A 24,169-nucleotide genomic window follows, 5' to 3' on the forward strand; every position below is an offset into this window, starting at 1 on the left:
AAAAAAAAAAAAAAAAAAAAAAAAGAAGAAGAAAGAAAGAAAAGAAGAAAGGACAGACATCTTCAGTACCACTGAGAGAAGAAAATAAGCCCTGATTCAAGGCACATGAAATTGTAGAATACTAGGATAAAGAGAAAAAAAGTTTTACAAACTGAAAATCAGGTCTTATATCACTCAGAATTGAGGCCACAGGTCAAACTGCTGCCCCAAAATTCAAGGGAAAGGTGTATATTGAGAATCACAAATTACTTGTAGCAGACCCTCATCTTCTTTGAGTAAAGATCTGGGAAAATGTCTCCTAGTGCTTCTGACAGGGAGATGGGGAAAGTGGACATTTTGATATAAGCTCAGAGCACTCCTCAACAGCGAACTGCCCTGAGGGTGGGTCCTTCCATAGGCTGGGCTTGGGCTTTATCAGAGCCTAGTGGACCTGAGGGACATAGACACTCAACTCCAGCCCCCTCGAGCCTTCCTGTCTCACCCGAGGAGGCGGTAGGGAGCCCAGGCAGCCCTGGTGAAGGTCACGGCCCAGCCAGAGAGTCATTAAGAGACCTGTGCTATAATCCCACGTTATAGAACACTCCTCCACCCCACATATTATAGAGCACACCCATCAGGCTCTCATAATAACAATAAGTCGCTGACAGACCTGCAATTTCTACACCCTAGTTTAAGGAGGAGTCTCTAGGGAAACTCTGAAACAACAGAGCTACAAAGCAGGCACACTAAAGAAAATTTTAGCATTTGATACCTTCAGTAGAGTAAATACAGCCTAGTTCCAAAATTAATGATAGACATCAAACCACAGATCCTATAGTTTAGAGGATGCCAAACAGGATAACCAAAAATTTTTAGACCTCAGCATATCATATGAAAAACTGCAGACAATCAAAGACAACTGTGCACACCTATAATCCCAGTGACTCAAAAACCTGAGGTGGGAGGATCACAAGTCAGAGGCCAGCCTCAGAAACTTAGTGAGGTGCTAAGCAACTTAGCAAGACTGTGACTCAAAAATAAATAGGGCTGGGGTTGTAGCTCAGTGGTAAAGCACCTCTGGGTTCAAGCCCTAGTACACAAAAAAAAAAAAAAGAAAAGAAAGACAATCTTGAAAGAACCTAGAAGTTTAAAAAACAAAAGGAGGAGGAGGAGGAGAAGTTCACAGAATACATGCAAGCAAAAAGAGAAGTGGGGGGGGCTGGGGTTGTGGCTCAGTGGTAGAGCGTTTGCCTAGCATGCATGAGGCACTGGGTTTGATCCTCAGCACCACATAAAAATAAAAGATATTGTGTCCACCTAAAAAATAAAAAAAGGGAGAGAGAGTGGCTAGGGATGTGGCTCAAGTGGTAGCGCGCTCGCCTAGCATGCGTGAGGCACTGGGTTCAATTCTCAGCACCACGTAAAAATAAAATAAATATTTTTTAAAAAAGAGAGAGAGCAATGGGGTCAAATAGCCGAAGTCCTAAAGCAAAAAATCCGTCAACCCAAAATTCAGTATCCAGCAAAGTTATCTTTCATAACTGAAGAAGGGCTTGCTTAGGCGAATAATGGAGGGATGTCATCACTAATAGATCTCCTTGAGAGACATGTCACAAGAAGTTCCTTAGAGAGGAGGAAGGTAATGTAGGTAAGAAACCAGAGCTACCTAAACAGAGGAAGAGCTCTAGTGAAGGAATGAGAGTAAATTTCTTAGCTATCTGACAGACAACAGCTTATTCAGAACTGTAGTAGCAGCCATATATTTGGTGATTGTAGCTCATGAATCAGTGAGTGAGTGACAGCAGTATTGTGAGCGCAGGGAGTGCTGGGCAGTGAGAAGATCTCACCACCCGCAGGCAGTGCAGTGTCATTTGGAAATGGGCAAAGATGAGTTGTAAATATGTATTGCAGGGCTGGAGTTGTGGCTCAGTGGTAGAGCATTTGCCTAGCATGTGTGAGGCCCTGGGTTCAATTCTCAGCACCACATATAAGTAAATGAACAAAATAAAGGTCCATCAACGTCTAAAAAAAATTAAAAAAAAAAATATGTATTGCAAACTCAAGGACAGAGACTCAGAATTTTTTGAAGAGCAGCATACTTAATATGCTTAACGAGGAGAGAAAATGAAATCATGAAATGCTCCAGTAAAACCAAAGAAGACAGTAAAAGAGAAGAAGAAAGAAAAAGTCACCAATGGAAAATAATTATAAATATGATAAGATAGTCATCCACTGAAAAAGTGAATGGCCTAAACTCACCAGTAGATAGACTGTCAGGGTGGATTAAAACTCAAAACCCATTTATATGTTGTTTACAAGAAACTCATTTTAAATATAGATTTTAAACTATGATCATACTAATAGATGAAAGTTAAAGAATCTTTGTTAATTTCAGAAAAAGCAAACAAGATGAAGAGAATGAAAGGACAAACTGCAGACTGAGAAGCAATTTTGCAAGTACACCAGTGATAAAGGCCTGTCATCTAAAATACACACAGAGCTCTTGAGGCTCAGAGATAGTTAGGGCTGGGGCTCCGTGGGAGAGCACTCACCTAGCACGTGTGAGGCACTGGGTTCAATCCTTAGCACTACATAAAGATAAACAAAGGCATTGTGTCCATCTACCAATACAATAATAATAATAATAATAACACCTCAAGAGACAATAAGACAGCCCCATTAAACAACAACCAGAAGATCTGAGAAGGAGTTCTGCCAGAGATGCCCAGATGGAAGCTAAGCACACAACAGTCTGCTGGGCACACACGGATAGGGAATTGCAGACTAAGCAATCCTGAGGCACCACTACCAGTTAACATGGTCCAGATCCAGAGCACTTGCTGCAGTGCCAGGTACCACTGGATGTGGCAGCAGACGGACTCACTGTTGGTTGCTCCTGGAATGCAAGTGGTACAGCCTCTTGGAAGTGAACATGGTAGTTTCTTGCAAAACTAAATACTCTTATCATGTGATCCAGCAGTCACACTCCTTGGTGTTGACCCCAAGGAGCTGAAAGCACATGTTCACATGAAACCTAGGCACAGAAGCTTATGACAGCTTCATTCATAATTACCAAAGCTTGGAAGCAGGGAATCGATGATCAAACAGTGGGGGCTGGGGCTGGGGCTCAGTGGTAAAGCACTTGCCTTGCATGTGTGAGGCACTGGGTTTGATCCTCAGCACCACATAAAAATAAATAAAGATATTGTATGTTCATCTATAACTAAATAAATATAAATAAAAATTTTTCAAACAGTGGTACATCCAGATGCTTGGAATAGTATTCAGGAAGGAAGAGAGCTGTCAAGTCACAAAAAGACAAGAACTTCAGATGCATAGTGCTAAGGGAAAGAAGGCAATCTGAAAAGCTACACACTATCCAAATCCAACTCTGTGACACTCTGGAAAGGGCAAAACTAGGGAAATAGTAAAGAGATCAGTGGTTAAGTGCTCTCAGGGTTCAGTCCCCAGTACCAAACAAAAAACAAATGATGAGATAGATGTAGGGCAACATAAACAGCAAGCCCTGTTGTAAACTGTGGGCTTTAGTTGATAACATTATTTCCACACTGCTCCATTAATTGTAACAAATATACTGCAGTAGCATAAGATGTTAAAAATAGGGAAAGTGGGGAAAGGGCGGGAAATATATCAGGACTCTGCTTTGTACTCAATTTTTCTGTAAATAGAAAATTGCTCTAAATAATAAAACGAAGTCTTAGAGATGCTTCTGTGCTGCAGAGCTGGAGGTGGGAATCTAGGGGGTGCTGCTCTTCTGCAGAGCTGGAGGTTGAAGTCTTAGGGGCGCTGCGGTGCTGCAGAGCTAGATGTGGGAGTCTACGGGGCACTGCTGAGCTACAGAGCTGGAGGTTGGACCCAGGAGCCTATTAATGTAATATAGCCACAGGAGGCAGCTGTCAGCTCCAGCCAGACACCACCACAAGCTGGGTGTACAGGGAGGAATTGTGGCAGTAGCACACCCCACAGGTGAGGGTGCAGCTACACAAGGGGCTCTCCAGTGACCGTGCTGCTGCTGCCCACTGTGGGCCCCTGGGGGGGGGGTCTGCATCCCTGGCCTCCTGCCTTCAGCAGAGCACTCTGAGGGCTGGTGGGAGCAGAATGTCCAAGGCATGTTCTTTTCCCCAGGGAAATCCATACCTGGCTTTGCTCTGCAAGCAGAGTGGCCGCTGCCTTCCTGCACTAGGGAGGAGCTCTTGGTCAGAGGAAAGGGCTTTCTCCAGTGTCAGCCTTTGTTCCCTATGTGATGCTGAAAGGAGAAAACCTCAGGCATCTTCCCCTTTAAAAAAATTCATACATTTTTATTTATAATTCTGCATAATGCTGGGGTCACTGGCATGCATTGGCACACATACATGTACATGTGGCCATGTGATTTGGCCAGTTTCGCTCCCCAGTGCTCCTATCCTGTTCCCCTTTCCTACTGGTCTCCCTTCTGTTTTCACGAGATTCCCTGTTCTTTGTTTTTCCTTTTTCCTCTCTAGCTTCCACCTAGGAGAGAAAACTCTGTGCCACCCTTGACTTTCTGAGTTCAACTTATTTCACTTAACATAATGCTCCAGCCATTGCCACTTTTTAAAAAATTTTTATATATATACTTTTTTAGTTGTCAATGAATCTTTTATTTATTTATATGCAGTGCTGAGGATCAAACCCAGGATCTCACACATGCTCAGTAAGTGCTCTACACTGAGCCACAACTCCAGCCCATTCTCGCTTAATTTTTTTCCTTAGTTGTTGATAGATCTTTATTTTATTTATTTATATGTGGTGCTGAGAATCAAACCCAGTGCCTCGCACATGCCAGGCAAGTGCACTACCGCCGAGCCACAGTTCCAGCCCTCCTGTTTACTTTTTTCTTTTTTTAATATTTATTTTTTAGTTGTAGATGGACACAATACCTTTATTTCACTTACTTATTTTTATGTGGTGCTGAGGATTGAACCCAGGGCCTCACACATGCTAGAGGAGTGCTCTACCGCTGAGCCACAACCTCAGCCCCCTCCTGCTTACTTTTTAATTGAGCTTTTAGTTGATAGCTTCCGTGGCCCCTTTTGGATTTGTTTGTATTTGTGACTTAACATTTTTTTTCATCCCTCCGTTGAAGCCTTACTTCTGAAACCCACACGTGCAGCCAGCCTGAAGATCTCGTGGGGGGCGGGGGGAGGGAGGCCTTCAAGGGTGGGGGCTTTCTACATCCTGAGGTGCACGGCCTGTGAGGCTGCGTGGATTACAGTCACTGGAGGGGAGGTGAAGGTACACTTTCCTGCATGTATGTTGCACTTTAGTAACTAAATTCAGAAGGCAACCAAGTTACCTGAACCCTTGGTGGCCCAGCAGCAGTCCTGTCTGTGCTGCTGCCTGTGGCTGTAGGCACCACTGTGGCAGCAGCACCCCTTGCATATCGCCGGCTCTGCACAAGGGGCCTCCCGGCTCCCGGTTCTGCTTCGCACCTAACTGCAGTGGTCATGGCTATTCAGTGAGCTTAGCTTGCGTGGGTGACTAATGTGACCTGGGCATGGCTGAGTACTAAGTCTTGGCGTCTGTTACCATAAGCCCTCCTGCTTTGTCCTTCCTTTAAGATGTCCTTGACCACTTGGGGCCTGTACACTTCCAGTGACTTTCACTGCCTGCTTGAAGTCTCAAAGAAAAAACATGTCTCTTTCCCCTCAAAGAAAAAACATGCTAGAATCTACCTGGAAATAACTGAAGGCGTGAATGTCACTACTGTTGGAACCTTCCTGTCCCTGAAAGTGTGTGCCCTGCCACTTGAGTAGCTCTTTAGTTTCTCTCAGTGTTTTACAGTTTGCTATATAAAGGTCTTACACATCTATTATTATGTTCAACCCTAGGGCAGGGTTGAGGCTATTGTGAATGGTAGTGTTTTTTAAAATTACTTTTTAGCTATTTGTTGTGCTAGAAACGTTTTTATATATTGAAAATACTTATTGATTAGAATGAGTTTTTATGAAATTAAAGTATATATCACTTTTAAGAATCATTCAGTGTTCATATCATGGTGGGAATAATGTGTAAACTGAGGAACATAAAGTTGGATTATCCCCAGAGTTGCAAGGAAAAGCTTATTCCTAAGCAGGTGGGTCCTGTGAGCCTTGCTGGGGCCTGCTGCCTCTCAGCTGGTGTGTCTGGAAGCTTGGACGCTGAGCCTGCCCAGCCAGCCCACCAGGGGCACTGAGGCAGCCCTGGAGCAGCTTGGCCATGGTCCTACCCCGTGGCTGCTCTGAACCCTCCAAGAGGGAAGACAGTCAGTGCTGCAGACTCCTGAGGGGATGGGCCAGGGTGGCTTCCTTCAGCCTCCTGAGGGGATGGGCCAGGGTGGCTTCCTTCAACTCTCACGTGCTCTGTTTTCTCAGGTCTACAAAGGAGAATTCCAGCTACCTGACTTTCTGAAGGAAAAACTCCAGGTACTGTACACTGTATCTGCTTCCTCCTGCTGTATAAGATATGGGATCTTGCATCAAACTAATCTTCCAAAGACATCCTGAAATTTAAAAAGTCAAAATTAGGAAAACAAAAGAGAAAAATAGGAAAGAGATCATGATATGTGCTGGTGGTAGGAGGATTGGCATCAGTGCCTGGCAGTTTTAACAATCTTGATTTCAAGGAGCTCAGTAGCTTCCAAAACTAGGGAAATTCCTATTGATAGCTGAAACCAAGGCCACATAGTGTTTCCCACCTAGGAGGGTGCTGTGGTGAGTCTGCCCTGCTTCAGATAAGCAGAGTGCAGGCCACCCTCTCTGTTCTCACTACACTCCCCCCATGGCCCTCCGGTTTCCTCGCTTAGCACCTACAGGACCCAGCTGTTAGCCCTCAGGAAGAGTGGCCAGAGTTTGAAGCTTGTTAACTTTTCCTTTCAAACCAGAGTTGTTCCTGATAACTTCACACCCACTTGCTTTCCACCATGGCTTCCTGATACACGGGGAACAGGGAGCATGATGGCTGACGGGCCAGGAGTAGCTCCTCTGGGCTCCCCAGTCACCACAGGCAGGGGTTGGAAGGAACAAGGGCCACTGCTGGAGGGCAGCGGCCACCTGCCATCTCCCGATGCTGCTGTCAGTGCTCAGCTTCTTGGTCGGGGTGAGACTCAGCCCTGAACTCAGTTCCAGGCTCTTCTAGATGCCACCACACGCAGACTTGTGAGGTGTGCATGAAGTAAGCCTGGAGTAGACGGCTGCCCACTGAGAAAGGCCCGACTCACACCAGAGAGGTCACAGGACAGCCACCAATCCCTGATACCTGTTGCTTGAGAATTTCAGAGTTCTTTCAAGGCATTATATTTTTAAAAAATATTTTTAGTTGTGCACGGACACAATAACTGTATTTTGTTTATTTATGTGGTGCTAAGGGTCAAATCCAGTGCCTCACACGTGCTAGGCAAGTGCTGTGACACTGACCCATAATCCCAGATCCTAATCTCGTATATTTAATGAAATTCATCAATCCAGTCATTTCATTTACTCAGCAGATGTTTACTGGGTATCTATAATACATGAGAAATTGGAATTCATCCTTAGGCATTTGAGGAAAAAGAAAGATCTTCCCAAGAGACTCCTGATTTATCTGAAAAAACTTTGATCAACTTACAGATAGAGGTGTGCAAGGCTGTGGGCCTGACGTCCCAGAAATCTGGGTGGGTCATAAGTGGACTCTCACACAGAAGCTGCAGTCATCCAAGCCAGAGAACGGTCCAAGAGGCAGTCTTGAAGGGACGTCAGGTCCAAGGCTGGTTTGGATGAATGTGGAGGATGCAGAAAAGGGAATTGAGACTGAAACTAAGGGGACAACCCTGGCCCATGGCACATGAAAGTCATTTGCAGTAGATTGTAGACCTAACTGGGAAAGACAGAATAATGAGGTTGTTAGAAGACCACGCAGGAGAATATCTTCATGACCTTCAGAGGAAAAGGCTTCTTAAACAAGTCCTAAAAGCACTGATCATGGGTCTGGGGCTGTGGCTCAGCGGTGGAGCGCTCACCTTGCCCGTGCAAGGCCCTGGGTGCCATCCTCAGCACCACATAAAAGTAAATAAATCAAATAAAAGTATTGTGTCCACCTACAACTGAAAAGTGTTTTGTTTTTTGGTTTTTTTTTTTAAAGCACTGATTATTTAAAGATGGACAATTTGAACTGTTAATTTGAGCTGTTCTGAGAATATGTACTTATTAAAAATCATGAAGAATAATAAGTCTTAAGCAGGAAAAATGTTTGAAACAAAGGACTCACTTGTAGAATATAGATAATTACTACAAATCAATATAAAAAGGTTTTTAAAATTTGGGCAAAAGACTTGCAGCCATGTCAGAGCCCTGTGGTTAATGTGGTTCAGCTCACACATAAACTTCACTTGGGAGACTTGAAGGGTTCAATCTCCCTCTCTGGAACCCGGGAAGCCAGTCAGAGGCTTCGTTGTACAGCAGCTGTAGACTGTGTTTATTGGGAAGTCTGGGCTCAGAGCTTGCAGACCCTGCCCGATGTCTCAGTGGAACAGACACACTGGGCCAGCCAACTTCAAGGACTTTAAAGCATCTTTTCTTCCCTCAACAGACGGAGCCTATGGAGTAGCAGGGCCTGGAACCTCCTTCACACCTCGAGGTGAGGATTGGGCTTCACTCCTGGGTTCTGGGGTGTCCCCCTGGACTGTCGCAGAAGGCCACATCACCAGGTGGAGAGCACAGCTTTGGAGTCAGGTGCCTGGGTTGGAATCCTTCCTCGGTCACTTGTGTGGCATTGAGCAAATTACTTAACCTCACTATGTCCTAGTTTCTTCATCTGTAAAACAAAGGGCTGAAGATACAGCTCAGTGGTAAGAGTGCTTGCCCAGCATGCATGAGGCCTTGGGTTCAATCCCAGCACCACCAAAAAAACAAAGAGTGCCACCTGTAAGATAAAGAGGTCACTGGTAGCACTTAACACCCTCACGTCTTCAGGAACACACAAATAGAGTTAGGTGTTACCTTGGTGATGAAGGGGTCTGACATCATGACTATGGAGAAAACCTGTAGACAGACAAGCCCACTCACCTTTTGCTGATGAGGAAACTGATCTCAGAGGGAGCAAGATATTAGGTCATCTCATGGAGCAAGAGGGAGCCCAGAGCTAAAGAGCATCTTCTCTTGACTTGTCACCAGGCTCTCCCCACTGCCCCTGCTGCTTGCTCTTTTTGCTGGACTTGGACGAGTATATGTGTATGAGATTTTTTTTCTTCTGTTTGGTTTTTCAAGATTGCCCTTACACATTTATTTATTTATTTATTTGAGACAGGATCTTACTGCTAAGTTGCTGAGGCTGGCAGTCCTCCTCCCCAGCCTCCCCTGTAGCTGGGATTGCAGGCGCGGGCCACTGTGCCTGGCCCTTGCTCTACTTAGTGTATCATGCTGTCTGAGATGGCTTGTAAGGGCTGAGTGTTGAGTGGCCAGCACGCCTTCCCAGTCCCCTGGGGACTGGGTGCATGTGCGTCCTCAGGTCGATTGTGGTGAAGCTGGTTCTGAACCCAGGTCTCCTGGCAGAACTGCTCCCAAGTGCTCACACCCCAGGTCATTTGGAGCCCAGACAGCGTCTCTAAACACATGGTCATGATTTTTTTTCTTTAGTTTGCTTGCTGAATTTCTGTTTGGTTAGTTGGGTTTTGGTGCTGCATATTGAACCCAGGGCACTTAACCACTGAGCCACATCCCCAGCCCTTTTTCTATATTTGATAAGAGCAAGGTCTTACTGAGTTGCTAAGTGCCTTAGCTAAGTTGCTGAGGCTGGCTTTGAATTTACAATCCTCCTCCCTCAGCCTCCTGAGTTGCTGGGATTACAGACATGCACCACTGCACCTGGCCTGATTTTTGCTTTTATTTTTACTTTATGTAATAACCATGTACTGAGTGCATTCTTCAAACCAGGCATAAGCCCACAAGTGCACTCTGTTTTTAGTTATCTATTAATTATGTTCACATAATATATAGTTATATATATATATTCTTTCAGTTCTCAAAGCATTCTGGCAGGTAAATGTTATTATTCCTGTTTTCTTAACTTATTTTTTAATTTTAATTTGTTATATATGACAGCAGAATGCATTACAATTCATAGTACACACATAGAGCACAATTGTTCATGTCTCTGGTGGTACACAAAGTAGAGTCACACCATCCGTGTCTTCATACTTGTACTTTGGGTAATGATGTCCTTCTCATTCCATGTCTTTCCTACCCCATGTTATTCCTGTTGTTGTAGATGAGAAAACTGAAGTTAAGTAAGAGAGATTGAGTGGGAGATCTTTGTGGTTTGCTATATTTATGGAGCGCTGCTGTGTCACTGAGTTAATAGGTTTTAGAATCACAGTTGCCTTTTTTCCAAGGTGCAGATGCTGCGTGTCCCTACCATGTCCTCTGCACACCCTTTGCATGCCCCCTTGCATACAGACTTGCATGTCCAACCACTGTCCTGCATCCTGGATGATTTTGTTCACCCAGGTGGCCTCAGCATCCGCAGGTGGTACCCCAGCCCTGCTGATGCACAGGGGCCTCCTTGACCCACTGGCTGGTCCATGAGAGAAGGCGTTGCCTGTTGACCCGGCCCTGGGGCGCCCAGGGCAGTGTTCCACCCTGGCCTGCTGACTGAGCCTGTGGGTGCCCAGCCCTCAGGGAAGCTGGGGGCTGCCGCGCATCCTGGGACATGCCCGTCCCTGGTTTCTTGGGTCCCTCTACATCTCGGTGTGGCACGTGCTCTCTGGCACTTTCTCTGCAGGGTCTCAGTGTGCACCTGTTCAGATGGCCAAGGTATCAAGGTGACTGCTGCACCCTGGATGCGGTGCCCTCAGTGGCTTCACTGAGCCGTGCCCAGGGTAGGGCTGCCTCTGCACTTTGCACAGAAGTCACTTGCAGGTGCGTGGGGCAGTCCTGCAGTGCCTGCCCCGAGCAGGGATGGAGGCAGGAGGCAGGGAGCCTGGGAGTCCTAATGCTCTGTCTGTCTGCCCCAGGGAGCTGCGGAGCCCAGCGGAGCCCAGGCGGCCGGCCGTCTCCTGTGCACTCCAGCCCCTCCTGCCAAGGGCAGGTGTCCGCTCCTGTGGATAAGGAGCCAGGGGACAGTGCCCTCAGTTAGCCCTACTCTTGTCCTCATCTTTTCTTAACAGATTCCAAACTTCGTTTTCAAGGGGAGGGTTTAAAAATGGTATTCTGTAAGCAAAATGGGCAGTTTCATTTTGGGATAGGTTGTCTGTACTTGGTCCAATGTTTCGTAGAACACTTGTGCCTGTTTAAATGTATTGATGTGGATAATATTAAATATCTTAATTATTTAAGTAATTCATTGTATTGTTTCTGAGAAGTTGGGAAATTACCGTATACATTTACAACTTAATGACTTTTGTATTTTATTTTTCAAAATAAAAGCTTTGAATGTGGAGCATTTCTGCAGTTGCGTATTTTCATTGGTGATTTCAGAGAAGCACAGACCTGGTTCTTTTAAGCTGGGCCCTGCAGACCTTCCCCTCAGGCGTCCTTGCAAGGAAGTCCTGCATGATTCATAGAGACCTGCTGCGGCCCGTGGTCCAAATCCTGTTCTGCTCCTCACTGGCCGCTGTGTTCAGAGTGGAGGAGTCAGTGTTCCCAGACTGTTCTGGAGACCATTGTCATGGAACAGAGAGACTATGTCAGAGCACCCACGTGGCCAGGTGTCTTCTCATCCTGCCCGACCCCTGTCCACCTCCTATCGGTCCACGTCAGGAATTGCAGTCTTTTCTGCCCTGCCACTCAGGCCGAAACCCCGGGTCCTACCTGACTCCTTCCGTCTTTCCCACCCAACTTCAGATGACCCCTAGAACCTACCCCCTTCCCTCCACCTCCTCACCCACCTCAGCCTGGCTCACCTAGCTGGCCCAGCGGGCCCCAGGACCCCTCCTGCTCACCCCTTGCCCTGCCCCTCAGTTTGAAGTGACGTGTAATGCCAGATTCATGGGACCCCAGTAGACCTCCAGGAGCCGAATCCGATGCGGTCACACAAGAGTCTTTATTGCAAGCTCGAGCCTGGACTCACAACCATTCCCGACACAGCGGTCCCAGGGAGTGAGTCCCAGTCCTTTGTTCAGTGAGATTTTATAGGTTTTGGGGGGATACTCTATGCATCACAACATCACACAGCAAATCATTCCACACCGCAGGAAAGTCAGACAACAACTCTTCATTGATTAGCACATTCACTGGCGGGAACAAGTTGGGTAAGGGTGATTGATTAGTACAAGAGGGGGATTCCTTTGAACTGATTGGTTTAGGCCACGAGGGGTGTACGTGCTAAACTACATGATTTCCCAACATGTTATCAACCACCATAAACTACTGGGGGGCCGGTCATCTGGCATCCCAGGTATTTTCCCTGACTCATGCTGATTGGAGGTTGCTATGGGTCCTCATCTAGCCTGAGTCAGGGACACCTGGCGCCACAGAGTTCTCCTGTTATTTGCAGACAAACAACTCAGCAGGGTGGGTATGTGCTTAGGAGTGCTTTGTGGGTTTTTCCAAGGACAAGGGTCACGCCCCCTTCCTTAGGACAGGCCTTGAGGTAGAAGCTGCTGTTATTTATTTACTTTTAAAAATGGAGTCACATCAGTTTGTCACACAGCTGCCAGGTCCTCAGTCAGGCGCTGGTTTATGTTAGTCCCTTGCTCCCAAGCCCTCTTTGATTCTCTGATGCCTGACACTCGGTGCCTCAAGATATCGTGACTCTCCCACCACCACGGCAGAGCCTCATGCCCCCTCAGACGCGGGCTCCCCTCTGCCTTTCCCTCTGCTCCTTCAGCCCCTCCTGGGCACCTGCCCAGGCTCACCAGGGCTCAGTGCCCCGAGTCTCACTTCCTCAGACGTCCTAGTCATCTCTGCGAATTCCAAACACTGTAAAGTCACAGACACAGATGCTTCTCAGCTCTGTCCACCCCTGGGGAAGAGGTCACATCCCTGGAGAGCCTACCACAGGCTCGTTCCTGAGGGACATCTGGAGTGTGTGCCCCACACTGCCCACCCTGGAGAACCCACTGTCAGTGGACAGGAGAGTGCTGGAGGAGACGCAGAGAAGCAGGGACATGACTCCACAGCCCTGCCACTCCCTGCTGTCCTCCAGAGTGGACGCCATGCTCCCTTGCCCACTGAGTCTCCTGCATGCACAGAGCCTCATTTCTTCTGGTCTGAACACACTTGTGGGAGCCCTGGGAGGAAAGCACTGCTGTTACCAGGGGCTTCAGCCTTGTCCAAGGGCAATGTGACATCCGGGAGGTCACAGCTCTTGGTGGGGCCCAGTGGAGCCCTGCACAGGGAGGGTAAAGGGCAAATGTGGGCCTATAATCTCAGAGAGCCCATGGGGCAGGGCGGCCACAACACACAGTGGCAGGGGACTGGGAGGATGGAGGCTGCAGTCCTCAGTGGCTGTGGAGGCATGAAGAACAGCAGCCTCAAGAGTCAGAACTTAGGAGTGCAAGGGAGGACCTCAGCACCGTCCACTCAGCAGCCGCCCTAGAACCAGCTACCAAGTGTCCCTCAGGCCTAGGCCCCTGCACCTGCCCACAGCACCATTAACGTGTTTTGATTCTTCCAAGCACTCTCTTGGGTAAGTTCTCTCACTACATAGCAGAAGTGGTCATTGGCTCAGGAAGTAAAGTGCTTTGCCGGTAAGTGATGGGGTCCAGATACAGTCCCAGGCAGCCTGGCTCCAGAGTCTGGGCCTTAGCCATTACTGTCCCCCTTGGTGATCATCTTGCAAAGAATAGAAACCGTCATTAGTGCTGAATGACAACTTGCTAAGTACCCACCTTGGACTTAGTAATTTGGTGGGCATAATTGTGTGTGCCAAGAAGTGTAGGCAGGTCACTGCCCTCAGGACTTCATGATCTTGGTGAGAGTTGAGAAAGATGGCTGTAGAACCCGTTTGCAGCACCATCTAATAAAACGCACGGTACTGCCTACCAGAAAGGCTGGTGGGTAACAGATGGGACGCGCTAGATGCCTGCTGGGCCGGGGGAGTAGCTCTGGGGTAGAGCGCCTGCTAGCACTGTCAGGGCCCTGGACTGCTCCCCAGCTCCACAGAAAAAAAAGAAATGGCAACACCCTGTTGAAATTTACATTCTGAGGAGCTGTGAATCCTGGGCAGTCTGGACTCCTGCTGTGGTACCGCCAGTATCCTCAGGTTGAGTCTGCTTTCCTGCTGCATTGTCACTGCCCCCTGCCACCCCCACAGAGACTTTGTCACCCTGCATGAAGCAGAGTGCTCCTTTAGTTATTCTGAATTGGGCGTCAGGCCATTTCATTCCTTTGTTAAGTCTTCACAGTTTACTACTTTGAGTGTTGGGGGTGTGTGTGTTTGATCTTCATAGAAAAATTAATAACTTTTATTATCCCTTTGGAGTTTGTGGATAATTACTGAAGATTCAAAATGGGATAATTTTCACAGTACAAGTACTATAGAAAAACAGCCTCCTGGCCTTGCTCTGAGCAGGAAAGCCCACCACGCCCTCTGCTGGCCCAACTTGGGACGACTGCAGAACCTGAGAAGGTTGAAAGGTGAGAGGGAGGAAGGGTCTTGAGTACACACCATGCAGTGCAGTGCCTGAAAAGAGAAAGTCTGGAACAACCAAACCATGGAGGTGAGTGGTCGGATGCATTATGATACCCACATGATGGACTATCACTCAGCTACTAAATGTGAAGACATAAAAAGAAACACTAATTCTACCCATAAAAATAAATAATAAACGATGATGTACAAAATTACTTAGCAGAGAAATGTTCATTCTAAATTAAGTGATAATTTGAAGTCACGAAGTTGTTCAATACAAACTACAAAGTACTTTCGTTCTATGTTGGTTTTTTTTTTTTTTTTTTTTAGGCAGGGATTTGCTTAGTGGCCCAGGCTGGCCTCAGATTCTCTGTCCTCCTGCCTCAGCCTCCCCAGTCACTGGGACTACAGACATGTGACATCATGTCCAGCTCTGAACTCATTTTTACTTCTAAAGAACAGACAGAAAAGCCAGGCATGGTGGTACACGTCTGTAATCCCGGCAGTTTGGGAGGCTGAGGCAGGATGATCGTTAATTCAAAGCCAGCCTCAGCAAAAGCGAGGTGCTATGCAACTTAGTGAGACCTTGTCTCTAAATAAAATACAAAAAAGGGATGGGGATGTGGCTCAGTGGTCAAGTGTCCCTGAGTTCAATCCCCAGTACAAAAAAAAGAAAAAAGAAAAGAAAACAGAAAAATAAGTAGGATGCTAAACTGATATCCCACTGACAATGCGCATCCCAAAACACTGGTGATGGCCCCTCTCCGTGGGTACAGTGGGCATCTTTGTTTTCTTTTGATTACCTCTTTTTTTTAAATGTGTTATGATTGACACAAATACTTTTGGAAAAAAGTAAAAAAGAAATGAGGGAGGCGCTCGGCTACCAGGGCGAGGCGCGGGCGGAAGTGCCGACGCTGGCGTCCCCAGAGCCTGCGGCAGGCTGCAGTGACGGCCCCGCGCTGACGCCGGCGGGGGGGGGGGGTTGANGGTGTCCCACCTGCCGCCCTTCTTCGATTGCCTTGGGTCCCCCGTGTTTACACCCATCAAGGCAGACATAAGTGGCAACATCACGAAAATCAAAGCTGTGTATGACACCAACCCAGCCAAGTTCCGGACCCTGCAGAACATCCTGGAGGTGGAGAAGGAAATGTATGGAGCAGAATGGCCCAAAGTGGGGGCCACGCTGGCACTGATGTGGCTGAAAAGAGGCCTTGGCTTCATCCAGGTCTTCCTCCAGAGCATCTGTGATGGCGAGCCGTGTTACCGCTGTTGGCCGGTGACAAGTCCTTGCTTCCCCAATGTTGAAGAATAACACCAGAAAAGCACGCTGAGGCAAGGTCAGAGTAGAAATTAGAAGTTTATTAAAGGACAGCAGAAAAGACTTCTCCCTGAGGAAGAAGGGGACCCCAAGAGGTGGAATCTGTTGAAGGGCAAATGTGTTCCCCTTTTTATAGGTTTGGTGATGGAATGTAAGGGGGAAGGGTTGGGACACAGGTGGGCCAAACAAGTAATCTGGGCAGGAAGGACTTCATTATCACTTCTTTGGGATGGGCTATCTCCAAATCTGTTGGGGGCTGTTTCCTGGGTTCCATTAACATTTCTTTGGGGTGGACTTTGGCCTAGAGCCTTTCAGGGACTTCATTAACATTCCATGAGTTGTCCTGCGTTTCCCGAAATCATTGTCAGCATGGCCTCCATTTTAGATTTTACTCGGTATTAGACCCTATTTACCTAACTACACTGACTACCTAATTTTAAATCTGGCTTCAGCCGGACGAGAACCACCCCAACCTCATCCGCATCAATGCCACCAAGGCCTACGAGATGGCCCTCAAGAAGTACCACAGCTAGATTGTGCAGAAGATCTTCCAGGCCGCGCTGTACGCAGCGCCCTACAAGTGGGACTTCCTGAAGGCCCTCTCCAAGGGGCAGAACGTGACAAAGAAGAAGGCCTGGAGAAGATCCGCCTCTTCCTGGTCAACTACACGGCCACCATCGACGTCATCTACGAGATGTACACAAAGATGAACGTTGAGCTCAACTACAAGGTGTAGGCACCCCGCCCACAGCCACATGCCAGCGCCAAGGGCCACTGGCCACCGGCCACCCACCATCCGATCACTGTGAAGCAAGCAGCGGGCTGTCTGAGTCCCCAGAGCCCCCCAGCCCAGCTGGGGCCTGCAGGCGTGGGCCCTGCTTTTAAAAGTCATTTTTTTTTGGGGGGGTCTATTCTAATGAAGCAATAAGTTAATGATCCTCCTTCCAAATCTCCTTTGGATTTCACCGCAGGTAGACCCACTGGACCCCTGCAGTCAGTGTGAAAAAAATCAACCGTTCTAATCAATCAAGTCCTAGGGGTTTGGGTTTTTCCCCACCAGGAGCACAGCTCTCGTGCGAGGGTGGATGCCTCTTTTTATAGAGAAGCAGGTGTCCTTGGAGGATGTCGCTGAACCAAGCTATGGGTATTTTAAGGACCATGAAGAGTTGATAGGAAATTATGCAGGGTCCCTACTGCGTTGTTTCAAAAAGCAAACTGGTGTGTGTCCTTGTGTGGTGTGTGCAGCGACCTCACAGCGCGTCACTAGGAACCCTGCTCTCTGACTGGCTTCTTTCCGCCAGACAGTTTTGTTTTTTTGTTTTTGTTTCTGTTTTGTTTTTTTTTAAGTAGCCGAAACCAACCAGCAAGTCTTTGATGACCAAGAGGGTGTTTCTTTTCAAGCTGTTGGGCACACACAGTTGACCACAGATGACTGTATTTGCATTCTTCTGCACGATTATTTTCTTCAGGGACAGGTTTTCCAACCTGAGAAACTACCTACCACATGAATTTCTGGAGGGGGAGATGGGAGCCCTCCAGCCCATGAGACCCCAGGAAACTCCCTGCTGCCTTAACTGTCCTTTTTGGCGCTAAAAAGAACTCTATTTTTTAAAGTGGGGGCAAACAAAGCAACCCCAGAACCAGTGATGTGTGTTTAAAAACCCAATGAGGAACAATTGGTGATTTGTATGCAGAAACTAAATGATCCTTAATAAACAAATGTCTATTTTGGAATCACAAAAAAAAAAAAGAAAGAAAGAAAAAAAAAAGAAATGAGGGAGTTTTTAAAATAATCCCAAGATTGAACCATCTACTCTTACAGATATAAAAGTGGTTTTGAGTAATACTGTGACTTACCAAGGCTACATATCTAGCTAGACCAACATTAACTTTCAACTTATTGATTTTCTAAGGACTCTCGTTATTTAGTCTACCTTTTTGATGAAAAATTAGTAACATTCATAATCTCAGAATTTGGTTCTTCACTGAGCGTAGTGGCTCACGCCTGGAACCCCTGTGGCTGGGAAGCCGAGGATCCCAGTGGTGGAGCACCCTGGGTTCCATCCCCAGGACCAAAAAAAAAAAAAAAGCCTTGGCCTTGGTTGTTCTTATGGAACTCAGTCAGGGAGGAAGCAGAGCGTCCACTCTCAGGACACACGGGGAGCTCAGCTGGAAAGACCACCCTGAGGTCAAGACTTGATCTGCTGGGGCCAGAGCCCAGCCTGCCACACCTGCTCAGTTCCATTCCATCTGTGGCTTGTGTCCTGCTGTCAGGAAGGGTCCAGGGGGTTCAGGGGTTGGGGCTGAGGGGTCGGGGTGGGGTGGGGGGTGTCAGGGGTCAGGACAGAAGCCACACAGCCTGGGGAGCCTGAAGTGCGGCCACCCAGCCCTTTGCTCTGGGGGTCATTTCAATCTCTCCAGGAGCCCTCAGCTGCATGCCAGACAGGGCTCCTGGAAGCCCCCAGGTGACCCCCATCTTTGTGTTGCCTCTGAAAGAAGCAGCCCCCCAGCCTCAAGTCCAGGGTGGTGTCTAAGCAGATGATGATGCCTACCAGGAGAAGGGCCCCAGGGTCGCGTCAAGGCCCTAGAGATGAGGACTAGGGGACTGCGTCTGAGCTCCATTCTCTCCTCTCTCCATTCGGTGGGATCCTACCTCGGTCACAGACACTTTAGCCACCTGAGCTGGCACAGAGGAAATGCTGCAGGGTGGGCGTGGCCGAGGGAGCACTGGGAAGAGCTCCAGGAGGCTGGCCATGCAGGAGGGCTCCACCGGGTGTCAGCAGGGACCTGAAAGCAGCAGGCAGCCTCAGGACAGTTGGGGACCCTAACCCACAGCCACGCGGTCCCTGGCCATGGGCTTCCGGAGAGTGGTTTTCACATCATAGTTTATGCTACTTTTGTTTTATTTTAATTAAATAATGAAGGAAAATATAATACAACAGTCATAAAAGTCCACATATGGGTTGGGCTGGGCTGGGGCTCAGTGGTAGAGCGCTTGCCTAGAACGTGTGAGACCCTGGGTTCCATCCTCAGCACCACACAGAAATAAATAAATAAAGGTATTGTGTCCAACTACTACTAAAAAAAAAATAAAGTCTACATATAGGGAGCACTTAGGGGCCTGTGTTGTCTAGCACAAGGAAGATATCTGAGGTTCAGGCGCAATGGTGCACACCTGTAATCCTAGTGACTCAGGAGACTGAGGCAGAAGGATTGCAAGTTTGAGGCCAGCCTCAGCAACTTAGAGACCCTGTCTCAAAAATTCAAAAAAAAAGAAAAGAAAAGAAATTTAAAGGCCAGGATGTGGCTCAGTGGTAGAGCACCCGTGGGTTCCATCGCCAGGACTCCCCCAAATAAATGAAGAAGATAATGAAGATATCATGTAACCAGTGTGCACCCCATATCAAAGGGCTCTCCTTGAATATTCTGCTCTGGATTAGACCCCAGGACCTATCACAACTGGGAGGAGTCCTTTTCCACCAGCCAGCCTGTGGCATCAACACTAAGGCCTGTGTCTGTATACTGACAGTGCCATAAAATAGAGGAGAAAAATCTGTGCAGGGAGGCAATTATTTAAATTTGATCTGGCACAAAAACTTGTCTATTCATGGAGTTTCTGCCATGTAAGTATCATGCTGGACTCTGGAGATAGTCCAGAGGTCATGAAAGAGCAGGATGAATCCCTCCACCCTGCCTGCTGACATCCAGGAAGCTAGAGAGACCAACAGTGGGAACGATGCTAGAGCCACAGCAAAAAAGAAAAGTTTTAGCCCTTGGACGACCAGGATTGCCAGTGGAAGGAGCAAGAAGCCCCATCTCAACTCCGTAGAATATATTTTGATATTTGCCCTCCAAATCTCAGGCACCCATCTGCTTTGGAAGGTCAGTCAAACAAGGAATAGGACCCAAGGCATTCTGGCATTATGTGTGCCACTCAGAGTGGGTCGGAGACAAGAGAGCAGCACCTCTGAGCTGCCAGCTCTTGATGCCACACAGACAGCGGAAGAATGAACTGCAGAGCACCTGGGATAGGTGGGTGCAGCAGCCGGGAGCTGAGCTCAGCCATGCTCCACACCTCTCTCCAAGACCTGGAGCACACAGAAAGGCCGACACACCGGGCCCAACTTCCCAGTCTCTCCTAGACCTGGAGCTCATGGGAAGACCGACCCTCCAACGCCACCTTCCCAGTCTCTACTAGACCTGGAGCTCAGAGGAAGGCCGACCTTCCAACAGCACCTCCCCAGTTTCTCTTAGACCTGGAACTCAGAGGAAGGCTGATCCTCCAACACCACCTCCCCAGTCTCTCCTAGACCTGGAGCTCACAGGAAGGCCAACCACCTAACACCATCTCCCCAGTCTCTCCTAGACCTGGAGCTCACAGGAAGGCCGACCATCCAACAGCACCTCCCCAGTCTCTCCTAGAACTGGAGCTCACAGTAAGGCCAACTCTCCAGCCCCACCTTCCCAGTCTCTCCTAGACCTGGACGGCACAGGAAGGCTGACCCTCTGGCCCCACATTCCCAGTCTCTCCTTGACCTGGTGCTCACAGGAAGGCTGACCCTCCAACACCACCTCCCCAGTGTGTCCTAGACCTAGAGCTCATTGGAAGGGTGACCCTCAGGCCCCACCTTCCCAGTCTCTTTTAGACCTGGAGCTCACAGGAAAGCCGACCCTCCTACTCCACCTCCTCAGTCAGTCTCCGTGCTTCTCCTTCTGTCCCCATGGATGAAGGAGAAGACAGAGAATCTGAGGGCGACTCCTTAGGGAGACATATGGTGGGAAGTTGATGTGTCACATTTTGGCCTTGGAGTTTTGTACTGTCAGTAGTATGTGGGACCAGGATCTGAGGTTGAGGAGGAAATCTGGCCATCTCTAATGTACACATGGCAGTTGGAATTGTGGAAGCAGATGAGGCACCAAGGACACTTGCGAAGGACAGACTCCAGGGTCCAACTCCCACAGAGAAGAGGAGAGAGGGGATGCGATGTCCAAGGGGATGGGAAAGCGCCAAACAGGGTCGTGGACTTCAACAGAGAAGGGATTCCAAGAGACATGCTCCAGAGAGTGTGGGCTACACAGTAGTTGGGTCTGGCATCAGAAATCCACTCCGGACTTCAGTGAAGTGGCAGTCAGAGCCCAGCCTCCGTGGGAGGCAGTGAGTAGGAGGCCATGGTGAACTTCACCGGGCAGCACTCTACCTGCAGGAGGCTACAGATCCAAGAAGGTTTTGCTTTTGTAAAGGAACAAGTGGCCCATGAGTGAAACAGGCCTTAGCCACAGCAGCCAAAAGGGACAGAAGACTTGACTTTCAGAGGATAGGAGGGTGAATGCATGGAGCAGTTTCCATTCTGGAAAAGCAAGCAAGAGCCTCCAGTGAGGGGAATTAGCCTCAAACCCAGCACGGAGCACCTCTTCCTCCAGACGGAGGGTCATGCAGACAGACTGAGAGCAAGCAAGAGCCTCCAGTGAGGGAATTAGTTAAGTTGCCATTTCCCAGGGGAGGGGGCTCCTGGAACGAGGAGGGGTCCTGAAGAGAGGGGTTAGGTTGGAAATAGGAAGCGGAGCTTATGAGAACACCATGAGGGCACCAGGGGCCAGTAGTGCATGTTCAGGGCCAGCAGTTGACCAGCTCACAGGGCCATGAGTGCTGGAGAAGGCAGGGGAGAAGCCTGAAGGTGTCCCAGAGAGGGCTGGGTCTCAGGCGGAAGGGGAGGTGGGTGTGTGGTGAGACCCTGAGCCTCCACAGGGGCAGCAAAGCAGAGCTGCCCAGGCTGATGGGGTTGGGGAAGGACAGAAGGATAGTTTAGTGGCCAAGATGGATGTGTCCTCAGTCAAACTCGAGGTGCTAGCAGAGCGCCCACACCTCACTAGGGCACATGTTCTTCTTCCCATCTTCAGAAGGAGGCCCTGGCGAGCTGTACAGAGTGGACAGCCAGGCCCAGGCCAGCGACTCTGGCGTGATTGCCAGGATGTGAGGAAGGAGTCCCCACAGGGCTTCCAGTGGCGGAGTGACAAGAGCTGACTTGACACTAAGTCCGCAGCAGAGCTGTCACAGAACAGTCCTGGAGAGTGGCTCTTCCTTGCAGCGGCCAAAGGACAGCTTTCCACTCATTGCACATCCCCAAACAGCCAGGATCAGCTGCACTGCTCAAGTGGGAACTTGATGGTTCAGCTTGGAAAACAGAAATGACTGTCAGGAGCGAATACGTGGTGCCCACTGGACGAGGAGGCAGATCCTCTGCCAGGGCCAGTGTCACAGGGGTGGGGGCCGCGGGGGCCGTAGGGGGTGTCTTCTTTACAGTTTCCTTCTAACACGCGGGGTTTTGCACTTTTTGGTGCCATGTCGTCCAGCTCAACACAGCATGCATGCCATGGTAGCCTCTGTGGGATGCCCTGGAGGGGTTCCTGCTGATGGTGGGAGCCAGGTGCCTTTCATGGGCTAGGGTCGGGTGGTCCATGGGTTTGAACTTACTATATGATTGACCATAAGCATTCATATGTCTAAAATATCTACATCAAATTTACAATAAAGACAAGGTAAGTGGAAGAATGAATGTTTTTTCTGTTTTTGTTTCTTGTTAAAATATTCATTGAATTAAAATTAGGATAGAAAACCGGAAGCTGAATCAGCACTTCAAAGACTTGTCAACATACAAAAACTGTTTTCTAAGGGAAAGACAGAAAGTACTTTCCTTGGGGGCCACGGCAGAAAGCAGACACGAAATCCAGTTGCCCATCACAAGACTGGCTGACTGTGGGCCACTCCTGTGGCTGGATTTTGGAGAAGTAGTCCCAGGGCTATACCTGCCTGGGATCTCAGAGCTGCAGCCTCTGCATGGGCAGGGAGTACCAGGCCTCCTTCAAGGCTCCCTGGTCCCTGTTGTGATCTGGCTTGGAAATCCTTGCTGCCAGAAAGCCTGCCATAATCCCTCCCACTCACCCTGTAAGCCCTCACCCCAGCTGCTGACCTTGGATTTCCCCAGAACTAGTAAACAAAACCAAATGGGAAACTTCATTCCTAACAGAAATCTTCAGCAGACATGGAAACTGCCGCACATTTCAGCCACACAAAGCTGACTGCACACAGATTTCCCCTCCTCCCACTCTGAGCCTGTCCCTGCAGCCTTGCCTTCAGAGTGTTAGAAGAACCATCTCCCTGATGGCCCCTGGGTTCTGTGGTCTTTATATGTATCTCATACATATGATCCATTAGGGTGGGACAGGACTGTGAACAGAAGTTTTTCTGGGGCTTATTGTATTGGGGTCAGCTGACCCATTAGATGGGGGGCTCAAGTGCCAGTCAGGTGCAAGAAGGCAGATGGGGGAAGAGCTTCAGACAGGGAAAATGTCCTTGTGCGGTGCCCAAGCTGCATCCTCTAGCCTTGGGGCCACGTCCCAACCGCCCCGCGATCCTTCAATATCCTTAGAAATATAGATACACAGACAGAGTTGTGGATGGACAGTACCTTTATTTTTATGTAGCGCTGAGGATTGAACCCAGTGCCTCACACACGCTGGGCAAGTATTTTGCCACTGGCCACAGCCCAGACCAGTTCTGTGGTCTTCTCCCATGGATTCCTGAGGGGGAGGCCACTTGGCAGAGTGGATGAACCAATGAAGCTGGTTTAAGGCCCCTGTTGAGTTAGTTAAGGGACCACCCTAGATCTGCGCAGGCTTCTTGTTACGTAAGATAATGACACTCTTACTTTCTACACCACTTTTGGCTGAGATTTCTGCTACAAACTGAAACATCCTAATGGTAAGGGTGAAAAGAGGAAATTTTGTTATTAGTACTTCTGAAAAGGTTACAGCGAAATGGCAGATAAGAGGAAGCCTCGGGGGCCTTACTATGGGGCGGTGCTGCTTGGAGGGGACGCGCCAGGCGGCCGGATCGGTGCTGGGGCGACACCGGGGCTGGCCTCTGCACCAGGCCCCTGCAGCGATTCTGACGCAGCTCTGGATTAGGGAGTTCCTACAACCGGAGTGCGACTGGCCCAGCGGTGGAAGTGCTGCTCCAGCCGCTTGTCGCTGACCTCCCTGACTCCGGTCCTCTCAGCTTCCTTTCCTTTCCTGCCAACTCCGGAGGATCACGTGAGGAACTGGATCTTCAGCCTCCACCCCTAGAAGGGTCTCGGAGGGCGACCCGGCCCAGACGGCTTCCCCGCCCACAACGCGGGTCACGCAACGAAAGGCAAGGGCTCAGCGGGACGCCGGCGGACTGTACCGCGCATCCACGCGGAGGGTCCAGCGCGGTGCCCAAGCTGCATCCTCCAGCCTCAGGGCCATGTCCTCTGGTGGAGCTGCCCC

General features: G+C 48.9%; 1 protein-coding gene and 1 pseudogene across 3 annotated transcripts in view; both read left to right on the forward strand.

Annotated features, from left to right (window-relative positions):
- Positions 1–11,412, forward strand: part of Tpst1 (tyrosylprotein sulfotransferase 1) — a 93,045-nt gene extending 81,633 nt beyond the window's left edge. For all 3 annotated transcript variants that reach the window (XM_015491388.2, XM_015491389.2, XM_015491387.2), the window contains exons 4-6: positions 6,372–6,422; positions 8,563–8,610; positions 10,985–11,412. In XM_015491388.2, coding sequence (XP_015346874.1) covers positions 6,372–6,422; positions 8,563–8,580 — 69 coding nt within the window. In that variant the 3' untranslated portion in view covers positions 8,581–8,610; positions 10,985–11,412. The remainder of the gene's footprint in view (positions 1–6,371; positions 6,423–8,562; positions 8,611–10,984) is intronic.
- A 3,214-nt stretch (positions 11,413–14,626) lies between these two features.
- Positions 14,627–17,599, forward strand: LOC107146576 (annotated as a pseudogene).
- Positions 17,600–24,169: the final 6,570 nt, after the last annotated feature.

This window comes from Marmota marmota, unplaced genomic scaffold (genome assembly GCF_001458135.2).
Source record: "Marmota marmota marmota unplaced genomic scaffold, marMar, whole genome shotgun sequence".
NCBI lineage: Eukaryota > Metazoa > Chordata > Mammalia > Rodentia > Sciuridae > Marmota > Marmota marmota.